Genomic DNA, 27,863 nt, shown 5'->3' on the forward strand with positions numbered 1-27,863 from the left:
ACGTGTAATCCAAGGCACATACTCGTACATGGTCATGTTGCAATTTCATTGCGAGCGCAAAATTTGTCTAGTTTTCGTTTTAGTTTTATTATTAATGAGTAGTCGAAGCAGTTAACAAAGCTACATGCTTTAAACCCTCAAGTATTGTCTGTGGTGGGGCACACCTCAGTTTTGTTCTGCACATGATATCTCTTGACTTTACGACATATCTCTCAACAATGTGCCATCTAAGACACATTCGCTCCATGTCTGACTTGTCTGGTGCACCGTGCGGTAGATTCAAGGCAAAGAAAGTATTGTGTGGTGTCGTTGAGGAGAGTGAAAGCAGAAAAAAACGATGTGGACTGGAATGACGCTGAGTGACAGAATATGATGCACCAACTGACCCAACAGTCGACTATACCGAAGGAAGCATTCGTGAATTTGAGAATACATACACCATTTCACTTCGTGCTCGTCCTTACCTGTCAGGTCACATATATGTTTTGAGATGAAAGTCTAATTAAAAAAAAGTAATTCGGGAATAACAACACTTGCGCGTGGAGAATTGTGTACCGGTGTGCACAGACGTTGGGGGAATCCCAATGGTGCGATAATCATCTGTTAGGTTCTGTAGACAATAACGTGCTCTACACGTGATGGTTTCGCGAATTTGATACTAAACGCCAGAAATGACCAGCACAATTTAACGAGCAACGCTTTAGCCTTATTGCAGCTGGTATTCAAGGCAATTTTGTGTATTTTAGAATTCGAGAGAGGATGTTGTATTCCTTGCACAGGGAATATAGAGTCCACTCGAGACGGAACGAAAATTAGGTAAAAATAGCATAAAAGAGCGGACCACTGCGATGAGTGCACCTTGTGACGTGTATTCAAGTCAGAAGTCATGAAATCAGTATCCGCCAAAATAAACTACAAGAGGGATAAAAGAGAGAGGGGCAGCGAATCGCAGGGAGGTTTACCAGACGCACGTCAAAATTTACATAAACCCCGCTGGTAATCACCATGCCACGCGCAAGTGCGACTACTGAAACAGTAATACCTCTTTAAAGATCATATCTATAAGTTATATCAGTGTAAACAAGCTAACAAAAATATCAGCGGCACTGTCCTGACTATAATTTTGCCCTTCCAGTTACAGTTAGCGGCATCGTTGGCCCCTACTCATATGCCCGTCAACTTTCCGTGGATGAAGCGCTTTTAAAACTCCACGAAGCGGCGTTACTTGTATATACACTTGAGGAATGGGAACTCAGTTTCGCACATTTTCAGTAGTTACTTATTGAAAACCAGTGGCCATTTCACTGAAACAAGGCGTATGTTTGAGCGCGAGAAATCGTTGGCCCCCCTTTGAGTTCCGTTGAAGCGCACTCTCCCAAAATTTCCTTTCCTTCAACAGCAAAGAGACCGCCTAGCCGCTCGAATTCGCTATAGCAGTGGTTTCATCGTGCGCGGTCCGCCTTCTTCCGCCGCTGCGTTATACGTAGAGCTCGGCAATGAACTCAGCGCGCGGCCTTAACGACCTATGCTTTCCTCATAACCGCGCAATCTGCCGGCCTTTCCCCGGTGGTCAGACGTCTTTACGGTCCTTGCGACCCCTCGGCGAAACCCCCGGGGCGCAGCACCCCGCCTGTCGATGCCCGAGTGTTGTGCGGACGGGCGTCAACAGATGACTTGGCTAGAGAATGAACCCCCGCGTATATGTTTGCCAGCTTCTCTCTCCCTTGAATATGATACGCGAAAGCGTGTGTCGACGGGCGGTTTTTCCGCGAATGCGCGCGCTCTAGGGGGATGCGTGCTGTACGCGCTTTGGAAGGGCATCACTTGCTTTTGGCGGGAAAGTTGTTCACACGTGCCGGAGAGAGGAGAACGATCGCGTCTTGGGCGGTCTGCTGCGGCCTCGGAGGAGCGTCAAATTCGAAGTCGGGTGTGTTGGCGCAGGTTCAAGACCGACCTATTTATTTCGGGTAAGTCCTTTTCTTTTTTATTTTATTTTTTGGAATTGCGGTTTTGTTATCTCAAGAAAAAAATTGCCTGCAGAACAGTACTTTTTATCCTAAGCCTTTGTTCGATTCCCCCGCGATGAGTCTGCTGTGGGGCAGGAAGAGAATTTGATGACGAAAGGCTTGAAAAAACCCTCTCGTCAATATTATACATTATTCTCGTTCAGAATAACGTTCGTTCAGAATAACGCGGCCTTCAGACCGAGCATGCTTATGAAAGTGGGACGGCTTAGCAAACGAATATCATTTGAGACAAGGCTGCAAACGTAGGCGGAGCACTGAGTGAAATGAAAAAAAAAAAACGGTTTAACTGCGTAATTGAGAGAACACATAAACGCTCCTATTAAATTACCAGTTAACCTGTTCCAGCAAAGGAGCTATAAGCGCTTGTGTATAGCAAGTAATTCGAGTAAATAACCCTTTTAAACAGATACCAAGTTACAGGAATATTTCCCTAAGAGCGTCCTGTGTTGCCAGTTTCAACTGCAGCGCCTCGCTATTATCCAAGTTCTCGTAACAGTACGCATCCTTCTGTAGGTCTGAATTAAGATAGAAAACAAACACAGAGGTGGCGACGGCAGCGGAGTCAAGGGACTAGGTATATATTTTCCGCTTTGGAGGTAAAAGAGCGGAGGAAAAACTCACTGCTCAGGCGGCCAAATACCAGCTTTGAATAGCGACTGACAACGTTGTAGTTGATGACTTCGCGTGTTGACCCGGTTTGTTTTTTACTGTACTATGGCGTGGGAAAAAAACTGTAATGTTCATCTTTTTTTCGGTAGGCAAACGCTTCGTGCGCTGACCTCATATCCTTCGTGCAGTACGAGCATCAGGATAGGTGCTTAAATGACGATTTCCAATCTTAACGCATCTGATATGATAAGGGTATCTGATTACGCGTTGTTTCTTTAAGGAATATTTTGTCGAGTGGCTATATTATGTGTGGTAAAGGCACAATATTCTGCTCAGAAAGCGGTGGTTATTCCTCGCGCGAAAATTAATTATTTTGGCTCACACGGACAGGCAGACAGTTTCTAGTAGACTTGACTGTTTCCATATCATAAATTTTTTTTCATGTGGCATAACCTGTTCACGTTGTTTATTCACTTACTAATATACAATGTTTTTGCCTGCGCAGCGGGACGGTTTTCTCACTGAGGTGTTGAAATACAGGAAATATATAAAAAGCAATCCATTAAAAAAAAGGAACTTGCCCCGCGATGCGTTAGTGTCTTGGTGGCAACGTTAGTGAGGGATAAATGGCTTCTCCCCTGTAGCTATCGTGGAGTGGCATAACCTCTACAGCAGTACAATCTATGTATTATGTAGTGAACTAGTATTTTGTAGTAGAGTGGAATAAAGTGCAACACGGTACAAGAAAATTATATAATACCGCTGCATGTTAATACCACTGCAGTATGCAAGAGTACGTTGATCCCGACCAAGTGGTCACAGGCCACTAGAATCATAACAATGGAACTTCGGGCCGCGTAAAATGAATAATAGCTCACATGACAAGCATTATGAAGTCATGAGGGACGACTTATACTTACCCTCGAAAATCGAAGGATATAATGTCTGCGTTCCACAAGGTTTAGCGTTAGAGGTTAAAAATTGAAGGAAGACAAAGACACAAAGAGGAAGTAAGGACCATAAACAAAACATTATATGTCAATGGTAGTGCTAGAAATGTACACAAGAATCGCGAAAAGAAGTCAGCGTCGTTAATTAAGCAACAAACGGGACATAATCAAGAAACAGAATTCAAGCGCAATCAGCGACTGACAATTTTGCTTGCGATGCGCAACAATCACTTCCTTGTTATCGACATGATAGCACTCAAGATTCTTGTACCAGCCGCTGCTGCTCTTGTTGGAGCGTAGATTGCGGATTTTTTTGTATCAGCGATAATGCTGCCGATTATTATTTTTTTTCATTAGAGTAGTGCTGGTGTCGCTTTTCTGTCATTACCTACGCATAGATAAGCTGCTATAATGGAGTGTCGCCAACTTTATCGAGCTGTTTCTTATTTCTGCTCTATATTGTTATTGTGCTTTACGCTGCCTTACAGGGGCCGATCGTACCTTTCACGAGTTCTTATTTCGGACAGAAAGGTTCAGCAACAATGAGCTGGAAAATTTCGTGCCTTTCCTTCGCCGTCAGCTGCGTGGTTTTATGCACGACGCGTGTATCAGACGCTACTACGGTGCCGTCTTCGATTGTGCAAGCTGAGGTGCGCGTCAACGAGCTCGTCAAGATTCTCTCCGACATCAAAAGTAAGCATATACGTGTTTCAACTCGTACGGGAAACTCCGCGGAAATGGACACTTTCTTCGTCTGAGAAACATCGATTGTGATTCTTGCACTATAGCTTTAGTGATCGCGCAAAGGTGCAACAAAAGGAAGGCGCCTGAACATGAGAAGCTTCCTTAAAGGAATACATGACAAAACGATACTTGTGTTTGAGGCTCTGAGATTTACAATGAGCCAGACAAACAGTATGCGTTTTCTTTTTTTTTTGTTGATCGTCATGGTGGAGAGAGAGAGAGAGATAAATGAGATGCGAAAGGCAGGGAGGTTAACCGGAAGGTAGATATCCAGTGTGCTGCACTACACTGGGGAAGTGATAAGCGGAGACAGAAAGATAATAAAAAATGCACACACACAAACACAAAGGAACTCAGGAGCGTCACAGTCGTTCAAACAGGTCGCTTGACCGGCGGAACTTCAGTAGCGCTCTCGTCACCTTCTTGTGTGAAGACCGTATCAGCCTGCATTCTAAGATCGTCTGCTCAGAAAGCGACCGGTCGTCGAGGCGTACCAACTCCGTTACGAGCGACTGTCTCTGGAGCTGTAGTGGGGACAATGACACAGGATATGTTGGACTGTTTCCTCGCTGCCGCAAGTATCACAGTCAGCACTGTCAGCCATTCCGATGCGACAAGCAAAAAAAAAAATCATTAAGGATACTCCAAGCCACAGTCGGCAGAGAGCACTTGTCTCGATTCGAGGAAGTCCAGATGGAATGCGTAGTCGCAGGGATGGGTCCAGGCGGTGCAGTCGAGTATGTTGGAAATCAGGTGTGTTCCACATGGCTCATGTGGAATCATGCGCGATTATGCGAAGCTTTGTTGCTGCATCGGCTCTTGATAACGGGATGGGTTCCTTCACAGCATTTTTGTGAGCCCTCCTCGAAGCTTCATCGGCCTGTTCGTTGCCCATGATGCCGCAGTAGCCTGGGAGCCACTGAAAAGTAATATCATGTCCTTTTTCTACTGGTTCGTGATATATCTGCCTTATTTCAAGCACAAGTTGGTCTTGTGGTCCACAACGCAGAGCGCATAGTAGACAATGCAGGGCTCCCTTTGAATCTGTAAATATGCTCCATCTTCGTGGTAAGTCTTCGTGAATCATGTGAAGTGCGCAGCGAAGTGCGGCAAGCTCCGCAGCAGTCGACGTTGTCCGGTGAGAAGTTTAAACTGAAGGGTCTGGGTTTTTGCGGGGAAGATCACAGCCTCTGTAGATCTGTCAAGAGTTGTCGAGGCCACCAGTGTAAATGTAAAAATGGTCGTTCTATTTCTCGTGCAGCATGAGTAGAGATAGCTGCTTGAGAGCTGGGGACGAGAGTCCTGCTTTCGTTCGAATCCCTGGTACCAAGAGTCGAACTTGTGGACGAACCAAACACCAAGGAGGTGATAGCAGCCTCCCGGCAGGCGTATAATCTCGAGGGAGACATGTCATGGTAAGCCGATATCGCCTGGCAAAAGGAGGAATTGGGTTGGTCTTTCGGCAGCGTGGCGAGGTGATAGAAAGGGGAGTGGGCAATGTGCCTGATATGTGCTCTGAGCACTTCCAATGCCATATGTGTTGTCACTGGGTAATCTTGAGCTATTGCAATTGTTTCTGCTGCGGATGTGCAGCGTGGCAATCCAAGACGAACCCTTAATGCCTGCCTGAGCACTCTCGATTGTGCGGATGCTGCTTCTGTAGGTATTGCTCAGTACACGTAAGCTGTACCTCAGATATCTGAGAAACAGCGCCCTGGAGAGTTGTAACATTGCGTGTACTGACGCCTCCCACGTTTTACCTCCAAGAAATTCGAAAACGTGTGAAATGGCCGTTAGTGGTTTCGTCAGGTAGGCCACATGGGGACTCCAGCTGAGGTCTTGAACAATGTTCAGCCCTATGAATCTATGCGTCCTGGCGTAACAGACGTGTTCCCCATTGATGGGTATGGCGTAAGAGGTCATTGACTTCCGCGTGAACGTGACGAGCACACATTTCTCAGGTGAAATCTGGAGACCTTGTTCGCGGAGATACCTGACGTCTACACGCAGTTGTCATCGGCGTGCATTGATATCTGGACAGCATTTGGTATGCGTTCCAGGAGACCGACAAGAACTAGGTTGAATAGTGTGGGGCTCAAGACGCCACCTTGGGGGAACACTACGTGCAGTGTTGAGACGTCGGACCGTACTCGGTCTGCGTCATGGAGGCTTGGTGACTATGGTGTTTCGCTGCTAAGCATGGGGTGGCGGCCACGGCTGCTGCATTTTGATGGCGGTTAAATACAAAAGTCTTAGCGTAGCGTGCACTGTGTGCACGTGCAAGAACCCTAGTTGTTCAGAAATAATCTTGAGCCTCCCGCTATGGCGTGCCTCAAAATAGGATCGTTGTGTTGGCACGTAATACCCCCGAATTAATAGAATATTTTCGCCTTGTCATCACTTAAAAAATATTTCCCATCTTGTATGCACCCTTTCTTTTCTTTTTCTTTTCTTTAATTTTTTCTTTATGCTACATCACCTGGCACGGAAAGTCTGTTCGATGGTGCAGGAGCAAGGCAGCTAAGTAGCTATGAAACCAAGCAAACAGCATAAGCAGCTGAGAAACCTCATCGTGACATTCTACTGGCATAAACTGTTTAAAAATTGGTGTCTAGTTCATATCTTAAGTGATTTTTCAGGTGTTGCTTGCTATAAAAGACACTTTTGAATCAGCCCAGAGCTTCAGTGCCACGTCCAGCATTGTAAGCTTCTTTATTGACGCTTTTTCGCAGACAGTATACGGCCACAGAATTGTGCCGACCATCTGCACGGCGGTCAGACGACGACTGGTCTCTACAACATCTTCCTGCGGGCGGATGACCTCACAGGGAAGGTGGTTTACTGTGACATGGAGACAGACGGAGGAGGTTGGACGGTGTGTGCACCAATTTAGTTTCCTTTTTGGGAGGAAGCTGCTACAAGTGGAAATGTTAAAACACAAGGCTTTTCATTAAATTTATCAGGTATAAAAGGCCTCTGTTTAAACGTCAAATGATGTTCATTTTGTTGACCAATTTCACGTGCGACTGGAATATTCTTGAATGTCTTTGTCCTTTGCTGATACTCTACGTGCGACAGGAATTCTCTTTAATTTCTTTGTCTTTTGCTGATACTCTACATCGTAACAATTTTTCTGGAATACGAATGCTAAGATTGCGGCTCTTATGTGTCCATATTTGCGCTCCACTAGCAGTGATATAGCTTAAGCAGTGCTTGTCATGCCGAAAGCGTTGAAATGCGCAAGCGATTTCAAACGGTACCATTACGTGTCTCAACCTATCGACCATGAAGAGAATTAGCACCTCATTCATCATACTGGCATTTTTACCCACCATTTGTTACGATTCTGAAGGAATATATGGCTACAGTCAGCCTATAACCAAGTATGCTTGAGGTATTCATAGGGATGTGTATTGTTTTTTCTATCTTTGTGGGAGAATAAAACTGAACAGAGAGAAAGTACAGGCCTCGGCTGATGCCTTTTTTCTCTGTTTTTATTTTTTTTGGGGGGGGCACAATGTTCCAAAAGTAGTGAATTATTGTTAGTAGTGAATTTCTTGGACTATACTCTGATTGAGAATAAGTGGGCCACTTGACTACGCCACGCGCCAGTGTATGCGGAGAACAAACAATGACGTTCGGGAATTGCCATGTTCTTAAAAGAGCTTGGCATCCAAAACCTAATGTTCGAAGTTGCAGCCTTCCTATTCTCTACTAACCTTGCACTTTACGCAGGTGATTCAGCGGCGCGGCCAATTCGGGAACAGCGCCTACTACTTCTACCGAAACTGGACAGAATACGCCACAGGCTTTGGTGATCCAACCAAGGAATACTGGATTGGTAAGGATGCACAAACGTTCATTCCCACGCACTCGCTTTAGATAGCCTCATTTATTCTTTTGTAATATTGTCACCCAGCTAGTAAAGCTAGAATAATTGGCCAGCAGCAGATAGGCAAAAAAAAACACGTCAGCCTTTAATAATGGCTGGACCTCGGAGAGCGCGCGCGCAACCACGAACTTCGTCGTTCTCGCCTCAAGGGGCCAGTGTCACCACGTGCCAACTTATTTCGCGTCATTGCTCCCCTCTCAAAAGCGACCGACCCGGTCGCTTCAAGGGCATGGGGCGAGCAATATGGGCAAGAGTGCCAACATGGAAAGAAAAAAAAGCATACAGGACAGTACACAATGCTGAAGCAGTTTGTGAGGGTTGCTTATCCCTCGCGTGCGTAGTACGGCTTCATCCGTACTACGTGGACGACTTCAGCACGGGGACGGCGTCGGTTCGAACTAGGATCAGAGCTTTGAGGCACCACCTCATAGTTCACATCACTGAGGCGGCGTACAACTTCGTAGGGGCCGAAATAGCGGCGCAACAATTTCTCCGAAAGCCCACGGTGTCGGATAGGTGTCCACACCCACACGCGGTCGCCTGGTGAGTACTGGACGTTCCGTCGGGTCCGGTTGTAACGGCAGGCGTCTGTATTCTGCTGGGTGCGGATGCGATTCCGAGCAAGCTGGCGAGCTTCCTCTGCTTTCTCGACGAACTCTTCAGTGGTGTCATTCCTTGTGGTTCCGTGGTCTACCGGGAGCATGGCGTCTAAGGGGGTTGTAACGCGACGTCCGTAAACGAGCTCGAATGGTGTAAACTCGGTGGTCTCCTGCACAGCGGTATTGTAAGCAAACGTCACGTATGGCAAAATTGCATCCCATGTCTTGTGTTCCACATCAATGTACATGGATAGCATGTCGGCCAATGTTCTGTTCAGGCGCTCTGTTAAGCCGTTAGTCTGGGGATGATAGGCTGTGGTCCTTCGGTGGTCAGTATGCGTCAGCGTGACGACTTGTTGCAACAACTCCGCTGTAAACGCTGCACCGCGATCAGTAATGAGCACAGCGGGTGCACCGTGACGAAGCACGATGTTGTGGACGAAGAAGCTGGCGACTTCAGCAGCAGTTCCCCACGGCACAGCTTTTGTTTCCGCATAGCGAGTTAAATAATCGGTTGCCACGATTATCCACTTGTTTTGCAAGGAAGACGTGGGGAACGGACCAAGAAGGTCCATTCCGACTTGCTGGAACGGCGCCGGAGGCGGATCCAAAGGCTGAAGAAGGCCGGCAGGCTTGACGGGTGGGACTTTACGCCTCTGACAGTCACGGCACGTTCGCACATAGCGCTGAACCGACGAAAATAGGTGTGGCCAATAGTATTTCTGCCGTATGCGCGCTAATGTCCTCGCGAAGCCTAAGTGGCCGGCACAGGGATCGTCGTGACACGCCTGTAAAACTTGCTCGCGCAGCGCCGTCGGAACGACGAGAAGGAACGTTTCTTGGCTGTTCTCGAAATTTTTCTTGTACAGCACATCGTTCCGCAGGCAGTACGATGTCAATCCTCGTGAAAGTGGGCGTGGGACAACAACGTCAGCTCCCTCGAGATATCGGATGACTGGAAGCAGTTCAGAGTCTGCACGTTGGTAGTCAGCCATGCGCACCACGTCGACGACACCAAGAAACGGCCCCCGCAGGGGCGTCTGCGTCAGCAGGCGTTTGGTGAGTTGCGCCACCACGTACCCCAGCACACGAGGGTTGGACCCTCCCGCGTCTAACCGTGCGCGGCTGAGCCGTGTCCGGGGAAAAGGGGATCCTGGGGGTTGATCCGATGCCGAGTGCTTGGACCTTTATGGCCCCTAGGCAGAGGCAACACACCTCTTTGGCCTCTGCTTCACGTAGACGGCACCCCCGGACTGACCCACCCGAGGGAAATCGGTAGTTGCCTTTTCCTGTCTCTCTCTCCAATCTTCGTCTTTTCCTCTCACTTTCAATCTCTCCTGTCTTCTTCTCTCTTCCATTTTCTTCCAACATTCCTGGCAGCAAGGGTTAACCTTGTGTGTCATAACCACCCTTGGTTATACGTATTTGGTTATAGCGGGAACGTACAGCTGGCGTTTCTGGGGCTTGTGTCTACAGGTCCTACAGCGTCCCCTCCTTGGGCTCCATGGTGGGTGGCTGGCGTTCCTGCCGAAAGATCATTATTTTTCATGGCTTTTTCTTTCCCCGCGTTACCCGATCGCCCCCTTAAGCGTGGGCGCACCGAAGACTTATTCAAATTTTTTGGCCGCCAAACTGAAAACTTTCCTCGGTTCCACGTTGTCCACTGTGAAAAACCCGAAAAGACGGTGAGAATGATCTCACCTTTCCTAGTTTCAAAATGTCTAACGGAAACATTTGGCGCAGGCTACAAAGCATCAAAGATGGCTAGCGGCGATCTCCTATTGGAACTCCGCGATAAGAACCAACATGACAAGCTCCATAACCTAGCCTCATTTGGGGACATCCCAGTGACAATTACCCCACACCGCACGATGAACACCACCCGTGGAGTGGTCTCCGATGACGACCTGATGCATCTGGAAGAAACTGAACTATTAGAAGGCTGGAGCGAGCAAAACGTAATCAATGTGAAGAGAATCATGCTACGGCGCGATGGAAAAGAGATGAAAACAAAGCATCTAATACTTACATTTGGTTCAAGTGTGCTTCCTGAAACTATTGAGGCAGGGTACGTGAAACTCCGGGTAAGACCATATGTTCCGAACCCTCTGCGATGTTTTAAGTGCCAGCGATTCGGCCACAGTTCGCAGAACTGCCGAGGTCGACAAACGTGTGCGAAATGTAGTGCCAATGAACACCTCGCTGAATCATGTGAAAACGTCCTCCACTGTGTGAACTGTGACGGGGACCACGCCGCGTACTCGCGGTCGTGCCCATCATGGAAAAAAGAAAAAGAAATTGTCGCAATCAAAGTAAAGAAAACATCTCATTCAAGGAGGCACGAAGGCGGGTATTATCCCTGCCCAAGAACACTTTTGCCGAAGTGGCGCGTCAGGGGGCAGCGCCACAACGGCTTCCGGCGGCTGTCCGGCCCACACGCAGTGAGCCGCCAGCGACGCCATCCGCCCCCTCGGCGGCTGCAGCTAGCGCTGCTCCGCCATCTCAGAACAAGGGGCCATCGACCTCCGGGCTGGTGGCCTCAAGGGTCTCGTCCCACGAGACGAGGCCGTCACGACACACCAACCGCTCGCAAGAGCGCGTGTCCAGCGCCTCGCAAGAGGCGATGGACACAACAACCGGCCAGACGGCGCCGCCAGCGCCTAAGGAGCGGCGGGAATCTCTCGACCGCTCCAGAAAAGAGAAACCTCGCGTCACGGCGCCTGGAAAGGGCACCGTGAGCTAGTCCTCATCTTCTGAACACACAGCACAAACTCCTTTTCAATATGAACACGCAAATATTACAATGGAACGTTAGGGGTCTCCTTCATAACCTTGATGATGTCAAAGAGCTCCTTCTTAAATATAGTCCGAGGGTGCTGTGTGTCCAGGAGACGCATCTCAAAGCAGAGAACACAAACTTTTTAAGGCACCATGCCATCTTTCGCAAGGACCGCGACGACGCTACTGCCTCGTCGGGCGGTGTCGCTATAATAGTAGATAAAGGTGTTGCCTGTCGGCAATTGAACCTCCGAACTTCCCTTGAGGCAGTTGCTGTCCGAGCAATACTGTTCGGTAAGCTAGTCACAATTAGTTCGATTTACGTCCCTCCTTGTTATCAACTTTCCAAGACACAGTTTCAAAGCTTCATTGATGAACTTCCTCCGCCATACATAGTTGTCGGTGATGTGAACGCTCATAGCCCCTTATGGGGCGACTCTCGTTTAGATGCGCGAGGACGCCTTATAGAAAATTTTCTGTTTTCTTCAGGTGCATCTATACTTAACAAGAAAGAGCCAACTTATTACAGCGTTACACATAACACATACTCAGCCATTGATTTAAGTATAGTATCGAGTACTCTAATTCCGTATCTTGAGTGGTCTGTTCTCAGGAACCCGTTTGGGAGCGACCATTTCCCAGTTATGCTAAACTTAACAAAACAAGATACATGCTTGCCACACTTTCCTCGATGGAACATGGACTCGGCCGACTGGGAAATGTTCCGAGAGCTTACGTATTTAGGCGGAGATGAAATTGCTGTTTTTAATGTAGAAGACGCTGTTGCATACCTAACAGCTTTCATTATTAGCGCTGCAGCTAAATGTATTAGGCAAACTAGCGGATTAGGTAATAAGCGTCGCATCCCATGGTGGAACGACGAATGTCGGAAAGCGCGCAAAAATCAAAACAAAGCTTGGAGATTGCTTTGCAATTCTCCAACTGCTGAAAACCTCATTAATTTCAAACAGATAAAATCACAAGGTAGGAGAACACGTCGACGTGCAAAGAGGGAAAGTTGGGATAGGTACATCACCAGTATAAATTCATACACCGATGAAAGAAAAGTCTGGAATCGGGTAAATAAACTAACAGGTCGGGAGTCGCATCCCCTACCCTTAGTAAGTACACAAGGTGATAGCCTCGAAGATCAGGCGGATTGTCTAGGCGAACATTTTGAATATGTGTCAAGTGCATCGCACTATACCGAAACATTCCTGAGAATCAAAGAACGCGAAGAGCGGCGGCCCCTAAATCGCAAAGGCTCATCGAGTGAGGCCTACAATTCTCCATTTACTTTAGCTGAGCTTCAAGCATCTCTCGCTTGTTGCAACAACTCAGCGCCAGGTTGGGATCGTATCATGTACGAAATGATTAGGTACTTACACCCCGAAACACTGAAAACACTCTTGTCTCTTTTTAATGCCATGTGGACGGCTGGCTGTATTCCGTCTTCATGGAAGGAAGCCATAATCATCCCCATACTTAAACAAGGCAAAGACCCGTCCTTGGCCAGCAGCTACAGGCCAATAGCTCTAACAAGCTGCCTGTGCAAGCTGTATGAAAAAATGATAAACCGGCGCCTAATATGCTTCCTAGAAAATAACAAAATTTTGGACACCTTCCAGTGTGGTTTTCGAGAAGGTATGTCTACTACAGACCACCTTGTCCGGATTGAGGCATATATTAGAGATGCTTTCATACATAAGCAGTTCTGTCTGTCTGTATTTCTAGACCTAGAGAAAGCTTACGACACCACATGGCGGTTTGGAATTCTCCGAGATCTTTCCGCAATGGGTGTTCGTGGCAATATGCTCAACACAATCGAAAGTTACCTCACTAATCGCACATTTCGCGTAAGGGTGGGCAGAGCTTTGTCTAGGTCATTCACACAAGAAACTGGTGTGCCGCAGGGCGGTGTGCTTAGCTGCACACTATTTATTGTAAAAATGAATTCCCTGCGTACAGTCATCCCACGCACAATGTTTTATTCGGTTTATGTCGATGATGTGCAGATAGCCTTTAAGTCATGTAATATTGCCATCTGCGAACGACAGGTACAGCTGGGAATTAACAGATTGTCCAAATGGGCGGAGGAGAATGGTTTTAATGTTAACGCTCAGAAAAGCACTTGCATACTCTTTACAAACAAGAGAGGCGTAACGCCCGTCCCAAGTATACAAATCAAAGGAGATGCGCTCTCTTTGAGCAGCGAGCATAAGTTTTTAGGAATCATTTTAGATTCCAAGCTTACATTTATTCCTCATATTAAATATCTGAGGACAAAATGCCTGAAGACAATGAACGTTCTAAAACTTCTGTCCCGCACAACATGGGGCAGTGATCGAAAATGTTTGCTTAACTTGTATAGGAGTCTTGTCCTCTCCCGGCTTGACTACGGGTCTATAATTTATAATTCTGCAACGCCAAGTGCATTAAAAATACTTGATCCCGTTCACCATCTGGGTATCCGCCTCGCGACCGGTGCCTTCCGAACAAGTCCGATCCAAAGCCTCTATGTAGAGTCTAACCAGTGGTCACTCCATCTGCAGCGTTCATATCGCAGTTTCACATATTTTCTGAAAGTACAAGCAAACAATGAACATCCTTCTTATTCAACCATAAATGACGTTACCGCTGCCACACTCTTCCATAATCGACCTGCAGCGAGAAAGCCATTCTCCTTGCGTGTGAGGAACCTCAGTGAGGAAATGGGTGTTCCGCTGCTTGATCATCGTCCTATGGCTCCAGTGAAACTGTTACCGCCGTGGCAGTGGCAACTCATAGATTGCGATACATCGTTTGTAGAGGTCACTAAACACGCACCAGAGGCACACATTAAAATGCATTTCTTAGAGCTTCAATACAAGTACTCGTGTAGAGAGCTTTACACTGATGCCTCCAAGTCACATGCCGGGGTGTCTTATGCAGCCGTTGGCCCATCCTTCTCGGAATCCGGTGTACTCCACCCGGAAACGAGTATTTTTACGGCTGAGGCCCATGCACTGTTGTCGGCTGTGAAGCATATAAGGAAATCAAAACTTCAAAAGGCAATTATATTTACGGACTCCCTAAGCGTCGTAAAAGCATTGATGTCACTCGGTAAACAAAAAAATCCTGTACTTACTGAGCTCTATTCCGTTCTCTGTGAAGCGTATTTATGTAACCAGCATGTCATTATATGCTGGGTGCCTGGCCATAGAAGCATTGAGGGTAATGTGCTAGCTGACCGAATGGCTACGTCAATAACATCACACGCTATTAACCCTACAGCTGCTGTCCCTGTAACAGATCTGAAACCTTTCCTGCGAAAGAAACTGCGAAGCCACTGGCAACGCTTGTGGGATGCTGAAACAAGTAATAAGCTTCACTTGATTAAACCACAGTTAGGTTTCTGGCCCCCCGTAACGAAAACACGGCGAACTGACGTCCTATTCAGTCGGTTGAGAATAGGACACACGTACGGAACCCACAGTTTTTTGTTGACAGGTGATGAACCACCAACCTGTGGTAGATGTGGTGAGAGGCTGACCGTCCTCCATGTCCTCCTGGAGTGCCGGGAAGCCGAAACAGAGAGAAGGAAACATTTTCCTCTTGCATACCGATACCATATCCCTATCCATCCCAATATGTTTCTTGGCAAAGAACCGATTTTTAATACCAAAGCAGTCCTAGGTTTCTTGAATGACGTGGTACTACATGTAATTAGCCCTAGATATTCGTAGCACATCCTCCCGCCAGAGGGTGATTGCGATAGTGTTTAGTATAGCACATGCCTCCAGGCCTTTAAGTTCAAGGGTTCTGTTGAGGCAATAGTGCTTCATGCCAATTTTCGCATCGGCCATATTTTGGAAATAGTAATATTTATTTGCAATGCATATTCAATGTTCATAGCACACGCCATTAGTCATTCCAATAATCTTATTACCTGTAGATTTTATGCACTTTACAGCGACAATTTTAGGCCCCTTAACAGCCACGTCATATCCACCACTCGTAATCCATCGCATCAATTTAAACTCATTAACACTGGCCCGGCGCTCTTTGGCCATTATTGGCCCTTGCGCCGTTAAACCCCATAAATCATCATCATCACCAAGAAACGGCAAATCTAGCTCCAAGTCGGAGGATGTCAAGGGAATAGGAGAACGTGACAAGCAGTCAGCGTCGCTATGCTTACGGCCCGATCTGTAGACAACAGTCATGTCGTATTCCTGGAGGCGGAGGCTCCAACGAGCGAGGCGACCTGATGGGTCTCGTAGATTGGCAAGCCAGCAGAGCGAATGGTGGTCACTGATCGCTCGAAATGGCCGGCCGTATAAGTAAGGTCGGAACTTGCTGATGGCCCACACGACTGCTAAACATTCTTTTTCGGTGGTTGAATAATTAGCTTCTGCTTTTGTGAGGCTACGGCTCGCGTACGCAATTACACGTTCTGCGCCGTCTTGCCATTGAACCAGAATAGCCCCGAGTCCTACGTTGCTTGCGTCTGTGTGAATTTCAGTTGCCGCGGTGTCATCAAAATGCGCCAGCACTGGAGCGGATTGAAGGCGTTTGCGCAATTCGGTGAAGGCCTGCTCTTGGTCTTCCGTCCATGCAAAGAACACATCTTGTCACGTCAGTCTCGTGAGAGGTTCTGCAATCCTCGAGAAGCCTTCAACGAAACGGCGGTAGTAAGCGCAGAGGCCCAGGAAGCGCTGAACAGCCTTCTTGTCTTTAGGGTGAGGAAACTCTGCAACGGCAGCGAGCTTTTCTGGGTCTGGTCGTACTCCTTCGGAGCTGACCACGTGGCCTAAAAACTTGAGTTCCCGGAAGCGAAAGTAACATTTTTCAGGCTTGATGGTGAGGTTTGCCTTGTGTATTGCGGTAAGGACACTTCGTAGTCGAGTGAGATGTTCATCGAACGTGCTGGAAAACACAACAACGTCGTCTAGGTACACTAGACACGTCTGCCACTTTAATCCGACGAGTACAGTGTCCATCATTCGTTGAAACGTAGCAGGAGCCGAACAGAGACAGAAAGGCAGGACTTTAAATTCGTATAGCCCGTCGGGAGTCACGAAGGCGGTTTTTTCACGGTCACGCTCGTCCACTTCGATTTGCCAGTACCCTGACTTTAGGTCTAACGAAGTAAAGAACTCAGCATGACGCAGACGGTCCAAAGCGTCATCGATCCGTGGCAGGGGGTAAACGTCGCGTTTGGTGACTCGGTTAAGCCGTCTGTAGTCAACGCAGAAGCGGAGCGTGTTGTCTTTCTTTTTTACTAGTACGACAGGCGACGCCCACAGACTTGTCAACGGCTGGATGACGTCATCATTGAGCATTTCTTCAACTGGACGCTTAATCGCCTCCCGCTCCATAGGTGACACGCGGTATGGGTGCTGACGAACAGGCCGCGCCGACTCCTCTGTAACTATCCCGTGTTGCGTAATGGAGGTGCGCTGGACTTTAGATTCTGTGGAAAAACAGCCAGAGAATTCTGTCACTAGGCCCAGTAGCTGATCCTTCTGTGCATCTGCTAAGTCAGCATTAATGTGGACGCGGGTACTCAGGCTGGCGTGAGTTGTTGCATCCGGTGAAGTCACTTGTAACGTGCCGACGTCGGAGAAGTCAGCAATGTCGTTCAGAAAGGCCACAGCTGTACCTTGAGGGACGTGCTGATACTCATGGCTGAAGTTTGTCAACAAAACTTGCGAGCACTTATTTTGTATTCGAACAAGGCCCCGGGCGATGCAGATGTGTCTTTCGAGCAACAGCGGGATATTTGCCTCGGCAATACCCTCATAGTCGTCGAATGCGTCGCAGGTTACGAGGGTCAATACGCTGCTCCTTGGCGGCACCGTGATGTTCTCGTCGACAATCCTCAAGGCGTTGACATACGTGTCGTCAGTGCTGCTCCCTGCTAAGGCCTGCGCCGTTGAAAACGTTACCAGGGACTTCTGTAAGTTTATCACGGCTCCATTAGCCTGCAGAAAGTCCATTCCCAGAATTAGGTCCCTCGAACAGCTTGGGAGGATAACGAAATCTCCGAGGTACGTAAACCCACGAATGCTCACTCGCGCTGTGCATCTTCCTACCGGGGTTAGCAGATGGCCTCCTGCAGTGCGAATCTGCGACCCAGTCGACTCGGTAGAAACTTTCTTCAGCTTGCAGGCAAGGTCCATGCTCATAACTGATGTGTCCGCTCCAGTGTCGATTAACGCTGTTATTTCTTCGTCGTCTACGGTGACGGGAATGTTCGACGTTATTACCTCTCGTACGGTGTTTGACTGCGTCTGTACGTCTGCGTTGTTCTGCTTCGTCGTTGTCGTCGTAGTGGAGGATCTTGCGCACAGTCGACGTCAGCGGCCTCACCTCCGGAGGTCGCTGAACTCAGTTTTCCCGAGCCGCCGGGCTAGGCGAGCGGCGTCTGAGAGCGCCGCGAGAGAAGGCTTGGCTTGGTGATGGTGACCTGTAACGAGCAGGAGACGACGAACGGGGCTCGTGCCATCGTTGATCACCATTGCGACGATTCGCCACGAAACTCTCTATTTCCGGCGGCCGCTCACCAGGTCGTGGACGAGGTGCATTTGGGGCGAATCCTCGGAGCCCCACATGACGATAAGGACACATTCTGTAGATGTGCCCGGCTTCGCCACAATGGTAACAAAGGGGCTTGTAGTCTGCGGTGCGCCAGACGTCGCTCTTCCTAGTTCTTGCTTCGGCGATGTGCGGTGTGCTGCGAGGCCTGAAGCTAACGTCCAATTGCTGAGCGGGGTGTACCATGCTATACGCACTTGAGGGTGGCGGACGGCGTACTGCTTCTGCGTAACTCATTTCAGGACGCCGTCTCTGCTGTGGTTCCTCGTACTGTTCAGGAACATGGACGGCCTGTCGGACCTCGGCGCGCACCATTTCCGCAATCGAAAGTTGTCCCACAGAGGCAGCGGTCGTCTGCATCTTCTGCAGTTCCTCCTTGATGACAGCCCTGTTGAGTTCACGCAAGGCGCCGACGTCGTTGCCGAGGGTAACAGCAGAGAGCTCCCTTGAAATCGCGGCGTCGCGGTTGTATTGCCTGGCCCGTTGTTGAAGGGCCTTTTCCATGGTGGTGGCGTCGTCGTGGAACTCTGCCACTGTCGTCGGCGGATTTCGAATGACGCCAGCAAAGATTTCCTCTTTGACGCCGCGCATTAGGTGGCGCACCTTCTTTGCTTCCGTCATAGAGGGGTCCGCACGTCTGAAGAGCCGATTCATGTCTTTTACGTACGCCGTCACTCGCTCATTCGGGCCTTGGATTCTCGATTCCATTGCTAACTCCGCCCTCTCCTTCCTGTCCGCCCTGGCGAAGGCATTGAGGAACTGCCGACGAAATTCTTCGCATGACGTCAGTGTCGCCTCATGGTTCTCAAACCATAATTTAGCGGAATCTTCAAGAGCGAAGTACACGTATCGAAGCTTACGCTCGTGGGTCCAGTCGTTGACGTTGGCGACCCGGTCAAAATGGTCAAGCCAGTCGTTGGCGTCCTCTGAAGCACTCCCGTGGAAATGATTCGGCGTCCGGATCTGATTGACGACCACGTGCGATGCTGGAGTAGAGGTAGGAGGTGGTTGGTTCGTCATTCTACTTCGTTCGGGTAGCAGACCGTGCTGTGGCTGGAGTCCCTGGAGACGTCGGCTGGTACGTACGTGCACAGGGGTAAGCTCGGCCGAACTACTCGCCGGGCTTTGGTGCGGGGTACGCTCCGGAGATCTTAACATCGACCGTACCCAGCACCTCCACCAGAAATGTCACCCAGCTAGTAAAGCTAGAATAATTGGCCAGCAGCAGATAGGCAAAAAAAAACACGTCAGCCTTTAATAATGGCTGGACCTCGGAGAGCGCGCGCGCAACCACGAACTTCGTCGTTCTCGCCTCAAGGGGCCAGTGTCACCACGTGCCAACTTATTTCGCGTCAATATATATTTCCCCTGAATCTCAGTATATTATCTACAGGGTGTATAATCGACCTATCCGTGAACATTTATCATAGTATTTTTTTTATCACTAGCTTTCAGCATTAGAAATATGTTGGCTTTATCTAAGCTGACGAGCCGGTTTTCAGCTGGTGTCACCAAGTCTCGAGTGAACGAAGTCCGGATTAGAGAAGGGGTGGGTCCCGGAGCCGTCAGCCTGTACACGCAACAAAGTTGAACATAATATTTTAATTCAACCATTCCGTGATTTACAACAAGAAATGTATATGTATAGGTTGCTGACTATCACCACTACCAATACAGACAGTGGTACAGCGAACTGTGGAAGTCCACAACAAGACTAGTACCACAATAAAAACTAAACCACCTTTATATTTTTGAAAATGCAACAGAACACAAAGAAGAAGTATGTGCAAACTAGCTGGCAGGCATTACAAAAAGGAAATCTGCCCACTCCGGTTAGGTAAAGTCTAGACACGGGCACATATACTCCAAATTCGAGACGTTCAGCGACCATGTTCTGAGCGCCTTTTACAGAATATTTGCCAGCGGCCCAAGTACTTGCCTTGATACGAATGACCACAGAAAAAGCTGTCAGGCATTACGGTGGCATATCATGTCATTTATAGGAAGAAGAAACAAACACTATGACGCTCAAAAAGACCATCTAAAATTCATTTGGAAAGAAAACTTTACAGAATAAACATTATGATGCATTTCGGTCAACTCGGTCTCTACTTGACGAGTCGTAACGCAGACAAGAAATAGTACCTCACCTGACTGGACAGGTATGTGCCAAATAGCAATATTTACTCAGCCGATAAGCGTCGTCTAACAGCTGAAACTGATATACATGTGGAAGAGAAAATACATTAACTGTCGCCAAATGTGCGAGCTGGAGAGGGAAAAGTACATTTTCGTCAGTATAATCGCAACAGTAGTAAATAATGATATTGTCGATTGTTCAAGATTGGCAAATGAAAATAAGGGTTGAACCATTCAAAGCAGCGTGAAAAATGAATATGCTTAAAAGAGATGCATTAGATATTGGGTTAAAAAGCGCAAGCAGTATGGAGAAGACGTGGAGCAGGGGCCCTACAAGGCAGAGCTATTCCAATCTATCTTTATTGAAATCTCCTGGCGTAAAATCTACGTAACCGACGAAGCAAGCATCGAGCGGCGACCCGCAGCGTTGAAACGTTCCCTCGTTTATAGCAAGTCACTTTTGTTTGGCTGCAAGCGAATAGCATTGACCGCCCCAACAGGTTTCCCTTATTTAAATGACTTTAATGGCGTGAGCCCCTAGACTTTAGTAGGTTAACGGCACATCCTTCTACCACACCCAGAGGAGCAACTGACGACGCGTCCGAAACGCACGGGACGCAGCGTGCGTTAGTACACGAACAATGAATGGCTCATATATCCCCTTATGCAATAGCTCATACCCTCGTAACCGCGGCTTCCCCCTTACGAACGACAAAGAGTGAAATTTTACTCTAGAACTATATGAGCGGCAACGAAGCCAGCTGTGGAAGAAGACTACGACGACGAAGGCGAAAGCAATGGCACGAGCGCGTTCGCCGAGGGGCGCCAACGAGCCAGCTGTGGAAGAAGACGATGACGGTCGAACCATTGCTGATGATGATAGTTAATCATCATAATGATGAGACAGACCTGACGGTTAATTGGCCCTTTCCTTAACTAAACGTATGCTCCTATATCATATCTATCCTATACAACTAATAACTTAAACAATTACCTCCTTCTAGATGGGTTTTTATTCTCAAGGTTTTGGAGACACCTCTACTTCCGGTGGCCTTAGGCCGACTTCCGGTGTGCTCCTTGAGAAGCATAACGTCGCTTGATGCTAGCGCCATAAATGTAGAGGGTTTGCGTTGGGTGAAACTAGAGCAATGAAAGTAGATAACTTGATGAGGAGGGTGGTGCTGGCGTTTGCGATCTACACGCTCCTCTTTGGTTAGCTTTAGAAGGGTGGTAGAAAATGGCGGCGGCGTGCACCGTATAAGCGAAATTGCCACTAAAACAGTTATTTAACCAAGAAAAATTCGCAAAGCGATGCCGTGTTCGTGCTGAGTGGGCCCGCCATGGTTATGCTTCCAGGCAAATTAATTTTAATATGTGCAAATAAATCCGACCTCCCCGCAGCTCTAAGTAGCCAATGCTCGAGCGATCGGCGGGCCGCCATTTTCTATTAATTTCGGAACGGAACAATCTCAGGGCCGGTATTTTGTAGCGATGCCTTTCCGGTGCTAATGCCTTCTCGCGCTTATCGCACATTGTCAGTGGTCAGAGCGACGGTCCGCTCGCGTTATCAACGGGATCCGCCGGCCGTGAGCGGTGGATGATAAAACTAGTATAGAATAAGTCATAAGGCATCACTACAAAATACCGGCCCAGGCTACTCCGAAAAAAAAGATCCTTTTCTTCGGCATTCATGAATCTTTAATGCGTTCACAGCACTTAGTTATCGCGGTTTCGTGACGTCGCATGACAGATAGGTGAAGTGTGCGCAGCCGGAAACCTTTTGGCCAACAGCAGGGCGTTGACGGCAAAAAAGGAGTACAATCGTAACTAATTGCCTCTGTTTAGTTCAGTTTATTCATGCATAATCAGTGTGTTGACGCCTTATCCCATCAGGAGTTTTGGCGGTTTTACTGACATCGCATGAGCGACAAGCGAAGTGGGGGTGGCCACAAAAAGGTTTGGCCAATCGTGGCAAACTGATTGCAGGAATGGCACAGAACAGCTTTACGTTATAGCGCCTAAGCACGCTCACGGTCAACTGCTGTAGTTGAGGAAAAAGTGTATGGCCTGTTCATGCGCTGTAAGCTGTCCTGCCATAATCTTTTTTCACTTTTAAAAATTTATTTGATATAGTCAACTAACTCACCCAACACAACATGTTCCTAACACATGTTTTTATCCCCTCGTGCAATTTGTTTCACTTGTATTTATATTGCACATTGCATTTGGCCCATCCTTATCCCTTCCGTGTTGACATTAATAAATTTCTGCTCACATAATTAGAACAACGTCGCAATCCGTCTTCTAGACAGGGAGGGCAACATAGCCTACAGGGGCAGTTTAGAGAAATTCTAATTTTCGACGTTCGAATTTACAGGTAACAAGGCGTTGCACTCCCTGACATCTGATAGCGACGACATAGAACTGAGGGTCGTCCTGAGGAACGATACGGGCGAGACCGTTTCGATCGACTACGACAATTTTCGGGTCGGCTCGGAAGAGGAGCACTTCAAGCTGGAATTGGGAAACCTCCTCGGTCCACCTGGTATGTATAACAATCTAGGGGAAGCACAGAGTTCTAGTGCTGAGGGTAGTGTTCCGTAGTGTTGCTCGGTATGCTTCTGTAAAACTTATTTTTACGTTATTCTTAAAAGTAGATCAGGAAACGTCACTAGCTCATGATGCAAAACTGCCTTGGGACAAGACGATTAGGCTCAAAATGTAAGCTCATTCTTAGGACCGCACTTTAAAGACATGCGTTCTTCGCTTACATCAACCGAATATAAGGACAAGTGAGCACTCTACACATGGGAAATGCGTCTATATACATTTTTTATGGGCACGCACATTTTGCAGGTGTTCCTAAATAATAGAAATCCGAGGATTTATAAACTAAAATCCACAAGCGCTTGTTTATTCAGGGTCTTTGCTTATTTTAATGTACATGCTAGTTTGAACAATTAACTGCAAGTCAACTTAATTTCAACGCACAAGCATTAAAAAGCTGTGCTTTAAAAAGTTGTAGCCGTCCTTTAAGAACCACCGCTCACTGAATTTTGACAGCGAACATGACTTATATGCAATCAGCCAGCAATTTATTGTTATGATGGTTAAGATTTATTAACCCGGCTCTTAATATCTGTAATGATCTATTTCTGAGGTGTTTAGAACTGAGACATTATTGCAACTGCAGGAAGGGCGGAATAATCTGCTGTTGCATACACGCAAGCTTTCAGGAGTTCACCACTTATTTCGTTTGCTACATTGAACGATTGTTTTAAAAGAATTGCTGTGAGAGATAGAGCTATTCCACCTTTCAGGTGGGCCCGTGGAGAGAAAAAGTAACCTGCATAAGAAATCGTAATGCCGCGACATCTAATAAGAGCGTTTGGACCTCCATCCCACCTTGCGAAAGTAGACGTACAGAGAAGTTGTTGCCGACGCTACCCAAGCGCCATCACCACAACGCGTCACACCATCGTTATCAATGTGGCGTCGACGACCTCCTTCACGGCCTTTCCGTTGCTGCTTCGACGCCGCGCGGCATGTTCTCGGCCTTCATACGATTGCGTGTAACCCGCTTTCACGAAGTGCACGTCACTGTAATTTTCAACAATCTTGCCCTGATGCCGATTACGGTCGTAGTACACTCTGCGCGACCCATGCAACCGACAGAGCGCCCACTCATCAAGGACAGATACATCGTGTGTGCACGTTCGTCACGCGCGCACGTAGGTGTGCCGGAGTGCAGCGTGCATCCTCATTCTAGTAGACACTCCGCCTGGCGCAAGTGCGTTGTTCAACTAATTCACTTTCTCAAAGTAAAGTGCGTCACAAAATTCATCACAGAGTAGGACTTACGCACAGCCTTCAGAAATGATAGCACCGGATTCTTATTTGAACATGTGAGAAAACATAATTCTGTTACGCGGAAACTCCTAATTGCAGAAGCTCTGGAGACGAGAATTTTTCTTTGTCGACGTGACGTTGTACAGGCACGGACACAGTAAGTTTGCCAGCGTAGCCATATACAGCTTCGCTGTAATATTTACTTATATTTTATTACTTATTAATCAACAATAAGGCACGTGTTGTAAAGCTAGTTCGAGGCATGCGGAATTAATATCCCGTCCGCTAAACTGAAATACGATGTCTGGCTGCACTTTCGTGATACTGGCACCAAAATTCCACTAAAGACTGCATTGGTAGCCCAGATAGGATGGTCCCAAATTACTGAAGGGAGGAGGCCTTTAGAAAACCATCGACTACAACGCCAACGTATTTCGTAGCATATTTTATAGGCGGATAACTCGAAAGAGGTACCATTCTTATGATTTCTCCAAATGCCCAAACAAATAAACAGCTGATCTGCTTCAATTTCGCAATTGCAACAGGCGCCCTAGACTGATAATCATCATCATCATCACCATCATCAGCCTATATTCATGTCCACTGCAGGACGAAGGATATGACGATTTGTTGCAGAAGTAATGTCTGTCTGTTCAGGTAATCAGGTAAAGTCTGTTCAGGTACAGTCAGCATATAACTTTTCTATATCTATTGAATCTAAAGGAATGACAGTCTACATCCAGCATTGTTATTCTAGGGCACTTCTGCGGATCCAAAAGGTGCCGCCATAGTCACTAGAAGATGTTGTTGTTGTGAGTCAGTTTATAAATAATATTCAAGATCACTAAGGGCTACGCTTGGTATCGTTCAGTCCTCTAAATACATAGTTTCCCAAGCCTCTTAGGCTCGATTGCCAAAAGGCATACAAATACTAGTAGGTCACATTTCGTGCGACCAAACAGCATCATCCTATAACCGCATACTACTAGTCACCAACAAGCAGCCCTTCTTTCGATGCGGTATATTCTGATTTAATAAAGGTTCTTAGAGTGATGGAATATGTGTATAAATAGTATTACGCTTAACAGGAAGAATTAGCTCGGGCCCAACTCCGATTCCATGTATTCAAATACATGTAAAACGCTTAAATAATTTTTGAGAAAACCACCGGACCAACTTTTTATGAAATACGTTGCATTTCAGAGAAAAAGGTAAATTCTAGGCACTGTATAAAGCAAAATTTTGATTTGCATCGTGATTTTTATTTGTAAATGTTGACGAAAATTGGTGTGTGTGAAGAAAAAATGAAACCGCGAAGTTTACAAATTTGTAGCTCTGCACCAAAAACAGGTTTCCCCATTCTGTAAATTGAATACATTAGAGCGTCTGAAGCAAACAACTTTGGTGCATTATTTACAGTTTATGTGGATTTGCTACGATGTTCCCAAACGTTTTGCATAAGTGCGATTCACAAGTTGGTCGCATACTTTACAGTGTTTAAAATTTATCAATTTTGTCCATGTTATGTGTAATATTAGGTACCGTTGATGTAATTGTTATATGGCTTTTCATTGCTGAGTTACCGAGTTGTAATTTTCATAGTTTCGTTTTTCTAAATATTGCAGTTTCCAAGAATATGCATTCGCAAATGAATAGCCTTATTAAAAATACGCTTCAAGTGTCACTAGACCTTAACGTTTTTAAAATTTAACAAACCTCATCAAATTCAGTGCTGGGGTTGCCGAGAATTAGCAAGTGTGTACGCTTTAGAGATACCTTTGAGTTAACTTAACTCGTACGAATTTTACGGAATGATTTATTGTTTGAATACGGAGAATAAAGATGTGCTAGCTGGTACTACATTGTCAGTCCTGGAGCGTCGCTTCTTTGTCTGACATGTGATAAACCGTAAACCAACGCTAAATTGCAAAGAGATTGCTAAAAAAGAAAGAAACATCGCTTTAGGCACATATAAAACCTCAAGTTTAGCAATTACTGACAACGCAGCTTTCTCCTAAGGTGAGCGCGTCAGTTTGCCTCAATTTTTACGTTGCAACACGCAGGCTGGGATTCTCTCAGGGATGGCCACAACTGCGCTTTCACCACTTTCGACCAGGACCACGACAACGCTCCGGACAACTGCGCCATAACATTCCGCGGTGCTTGGTGGTACAACAAATGCCACGCGGCCAACCTGAACGGACTCAACATGAACGGCTGGCACGATAGCTTTGCCAATGGCATCGAGTGGAGTCTGCGTGGAACTCCCGGTCCCCTGTACCACTATTCGTACCCCAGCGTCACTATGATGATACGTCCCGCAGGAACGCAAATACAGAGGCGAACTAACTTCCTTGAGAGAGACGAAGGAGACGCTTAGCGTGAGTTGTTGACAGGAATTTCGAATTCCCACTGACGCGCCGGTCGGCGAGCGAGCACTTCGAGCTAATAGAGCGATTTACCTGAGCGTTGTTTGCGGTCTGCTCCGCTTAGATATCCGACTCTCAGCCGTTACTGATGCTGTTTTTTGAGAGACTGTCTTGGTATATCCGGGAAAGTAATCTCTGACACCTAATGTAACATTACCCTACGCGCCTTCCCCCTTTCCCTTTCATCCGAAGGACTTGGGTCATGGGGCGATCGCATTGCTAAAGAAAATAAACATCTTTACCGCCACCACCATCGAGCGCTACAAAAAAATTCGCTCATTTCACGTTTTCGACGGCTGCAGAGTCAAGCTTCACTCGCCATTTCGTTTCCCGGAGACTTGAGCTACGCAATATAAGTTGGTTGCGATACAACAATTGAGAAAACCAAGTGGACGCCCCGTAACGCTCAGCTAAAATGACTGGACAGGGGAGCAAGGGCGGCATACCGCTTTGCGCTGCAGCATCAGCGTTGTGAGCATGCGTGGTATAGTCCCCGCTGAATGACTGTTTACAAATTATTAGAATACATCACGCTTATAAGCGAAGCTGAGAGTGAGCGCTCAGTTATATCTGTCCAATAACTGCACGTTTAATTAAAAACGAAATTATAGGGTACCGTTGTGTTTGTGCATCACTTGTTGGAAGCAATCTACACCTAACGTACCTTTGTTATGTTTACAACCGACATTAATTGTGGCAGCGCAATAAGAATGTTGTACCACGGCCGCTGGATAAAAAAAAAGTGACCGTGGTTATACGGCGGCCGTGGTTGTACGAAGGGAGCCCCAAAAAATTGAAAGTACATTAAAGCATGAGACCGGGAAGAGGCCGGGGTTGCACTTGGATGTTAAATGTGCAGAGGCAAAGCCAGAAAAAACAAAACGAATCCGACGGACAACGAACAGCTGCAACACCAAGGTCGGCAGACAGGTTTCAAGTCATTGACATATGCGAGTGTTGTTTTTCCACAGCTACACAGAACTGTGTAATCTCGTATAAGACATGATGTAGAGCACGCTCTTTAAAACAGCCATCACGCTTCATAACGTGCTCTTCACAACTGGGGTGTACAAAAATGTAATCGAGATTCAGCACATTATTGCATAGCAATCTACCCACTGACTGACAAAAGGAACAAAGTTGTCTGGTCACTTCTTAACGCAGACTACAGGACGCTGATATATCTGCGGCGATGCTATATTTAAAGACCTCAACGTGACATTTGAAGGTCAACTGGAGCTGGATAGCGTGAATCCGCCTTTGCCAGA

General features: G+C 47.2%; 1 protein-coding gene across 1 annotated transcript; it reads left to right on the plus strand.

Annotated features, from left to right (window-relative positions):
* The first annotated feature begins 1,794 nt into the window (after nucleotides 1-1,794).
* On the plus strand, nucleotides 1,795-27,220 carry LOC119445699 (techylectin-5A-like). Its single transcript, XM_037709977.2, has 6 exons — nucleotides 1,795-1,967; nucleotides 4,075-4,279; nucleotides 7,063-7,205; nucleotides 8,066-8,171; nucleotides 22,695-22,862; nucleotides 26,230-27,220. The coding sequence occupies exons 2-6, from the start codon at nucleotides 4,129-4,131 to the stop codon at nucleotides 26,544-26,546; spliced, it is 885 nt and encodes a 294-aa protein (XP_037565905.1). The 5' UTR covers nucleotides 1,795-1,967; nucleotides 4,075-4,128; the 3' UTR covers nucleotides 26,547-27,220.
* The last annotated feature ends 643 nt before the right edge of the window (nucleotides 27,221-27,863 follow it).

The sequence above is a fragment of the Dermacentor silvarum genome, chromosome 3 (assembly GCF_013339745.2).
Source record: "Dermacentor silvarum isolate Dsil-2018 chromosome 3, BIME_Dsil_1.4, whole genome shotgun sequence".
Taxonomy (NCBI): Eukaryota; Metazoa; Arthropoda; class Arachnida; order Ixodida; family Ixodidae; genus Dermacentor; species Dermacentor silvarum.

Excerpts from the sequence above, each read along its gene's own strand:
- LOC119445699 (XM_037709977.2), top strand. The coding sequence starts at position 4,129 with ATGAGCTGGAAAATTTCGTGCCTTTCCTTCGCCGTCAGCTGCGTGGTT. Across the intron at positions 4,280-7,062 it reads GATTCTCTCCGACATCAAAA|ACAGTATACGGCCACAGAAT; the intron begins GTAAGCATATAC and ends GCTTTTTCGCAG. Across the intron at positions 8,172-22,694 it reads AACCAAGGAATACTGGATTG|GTAACAAGGCGTTGCACTCC; the intron begins GTAAGGATGCAC and ends TCGAATTTACAG.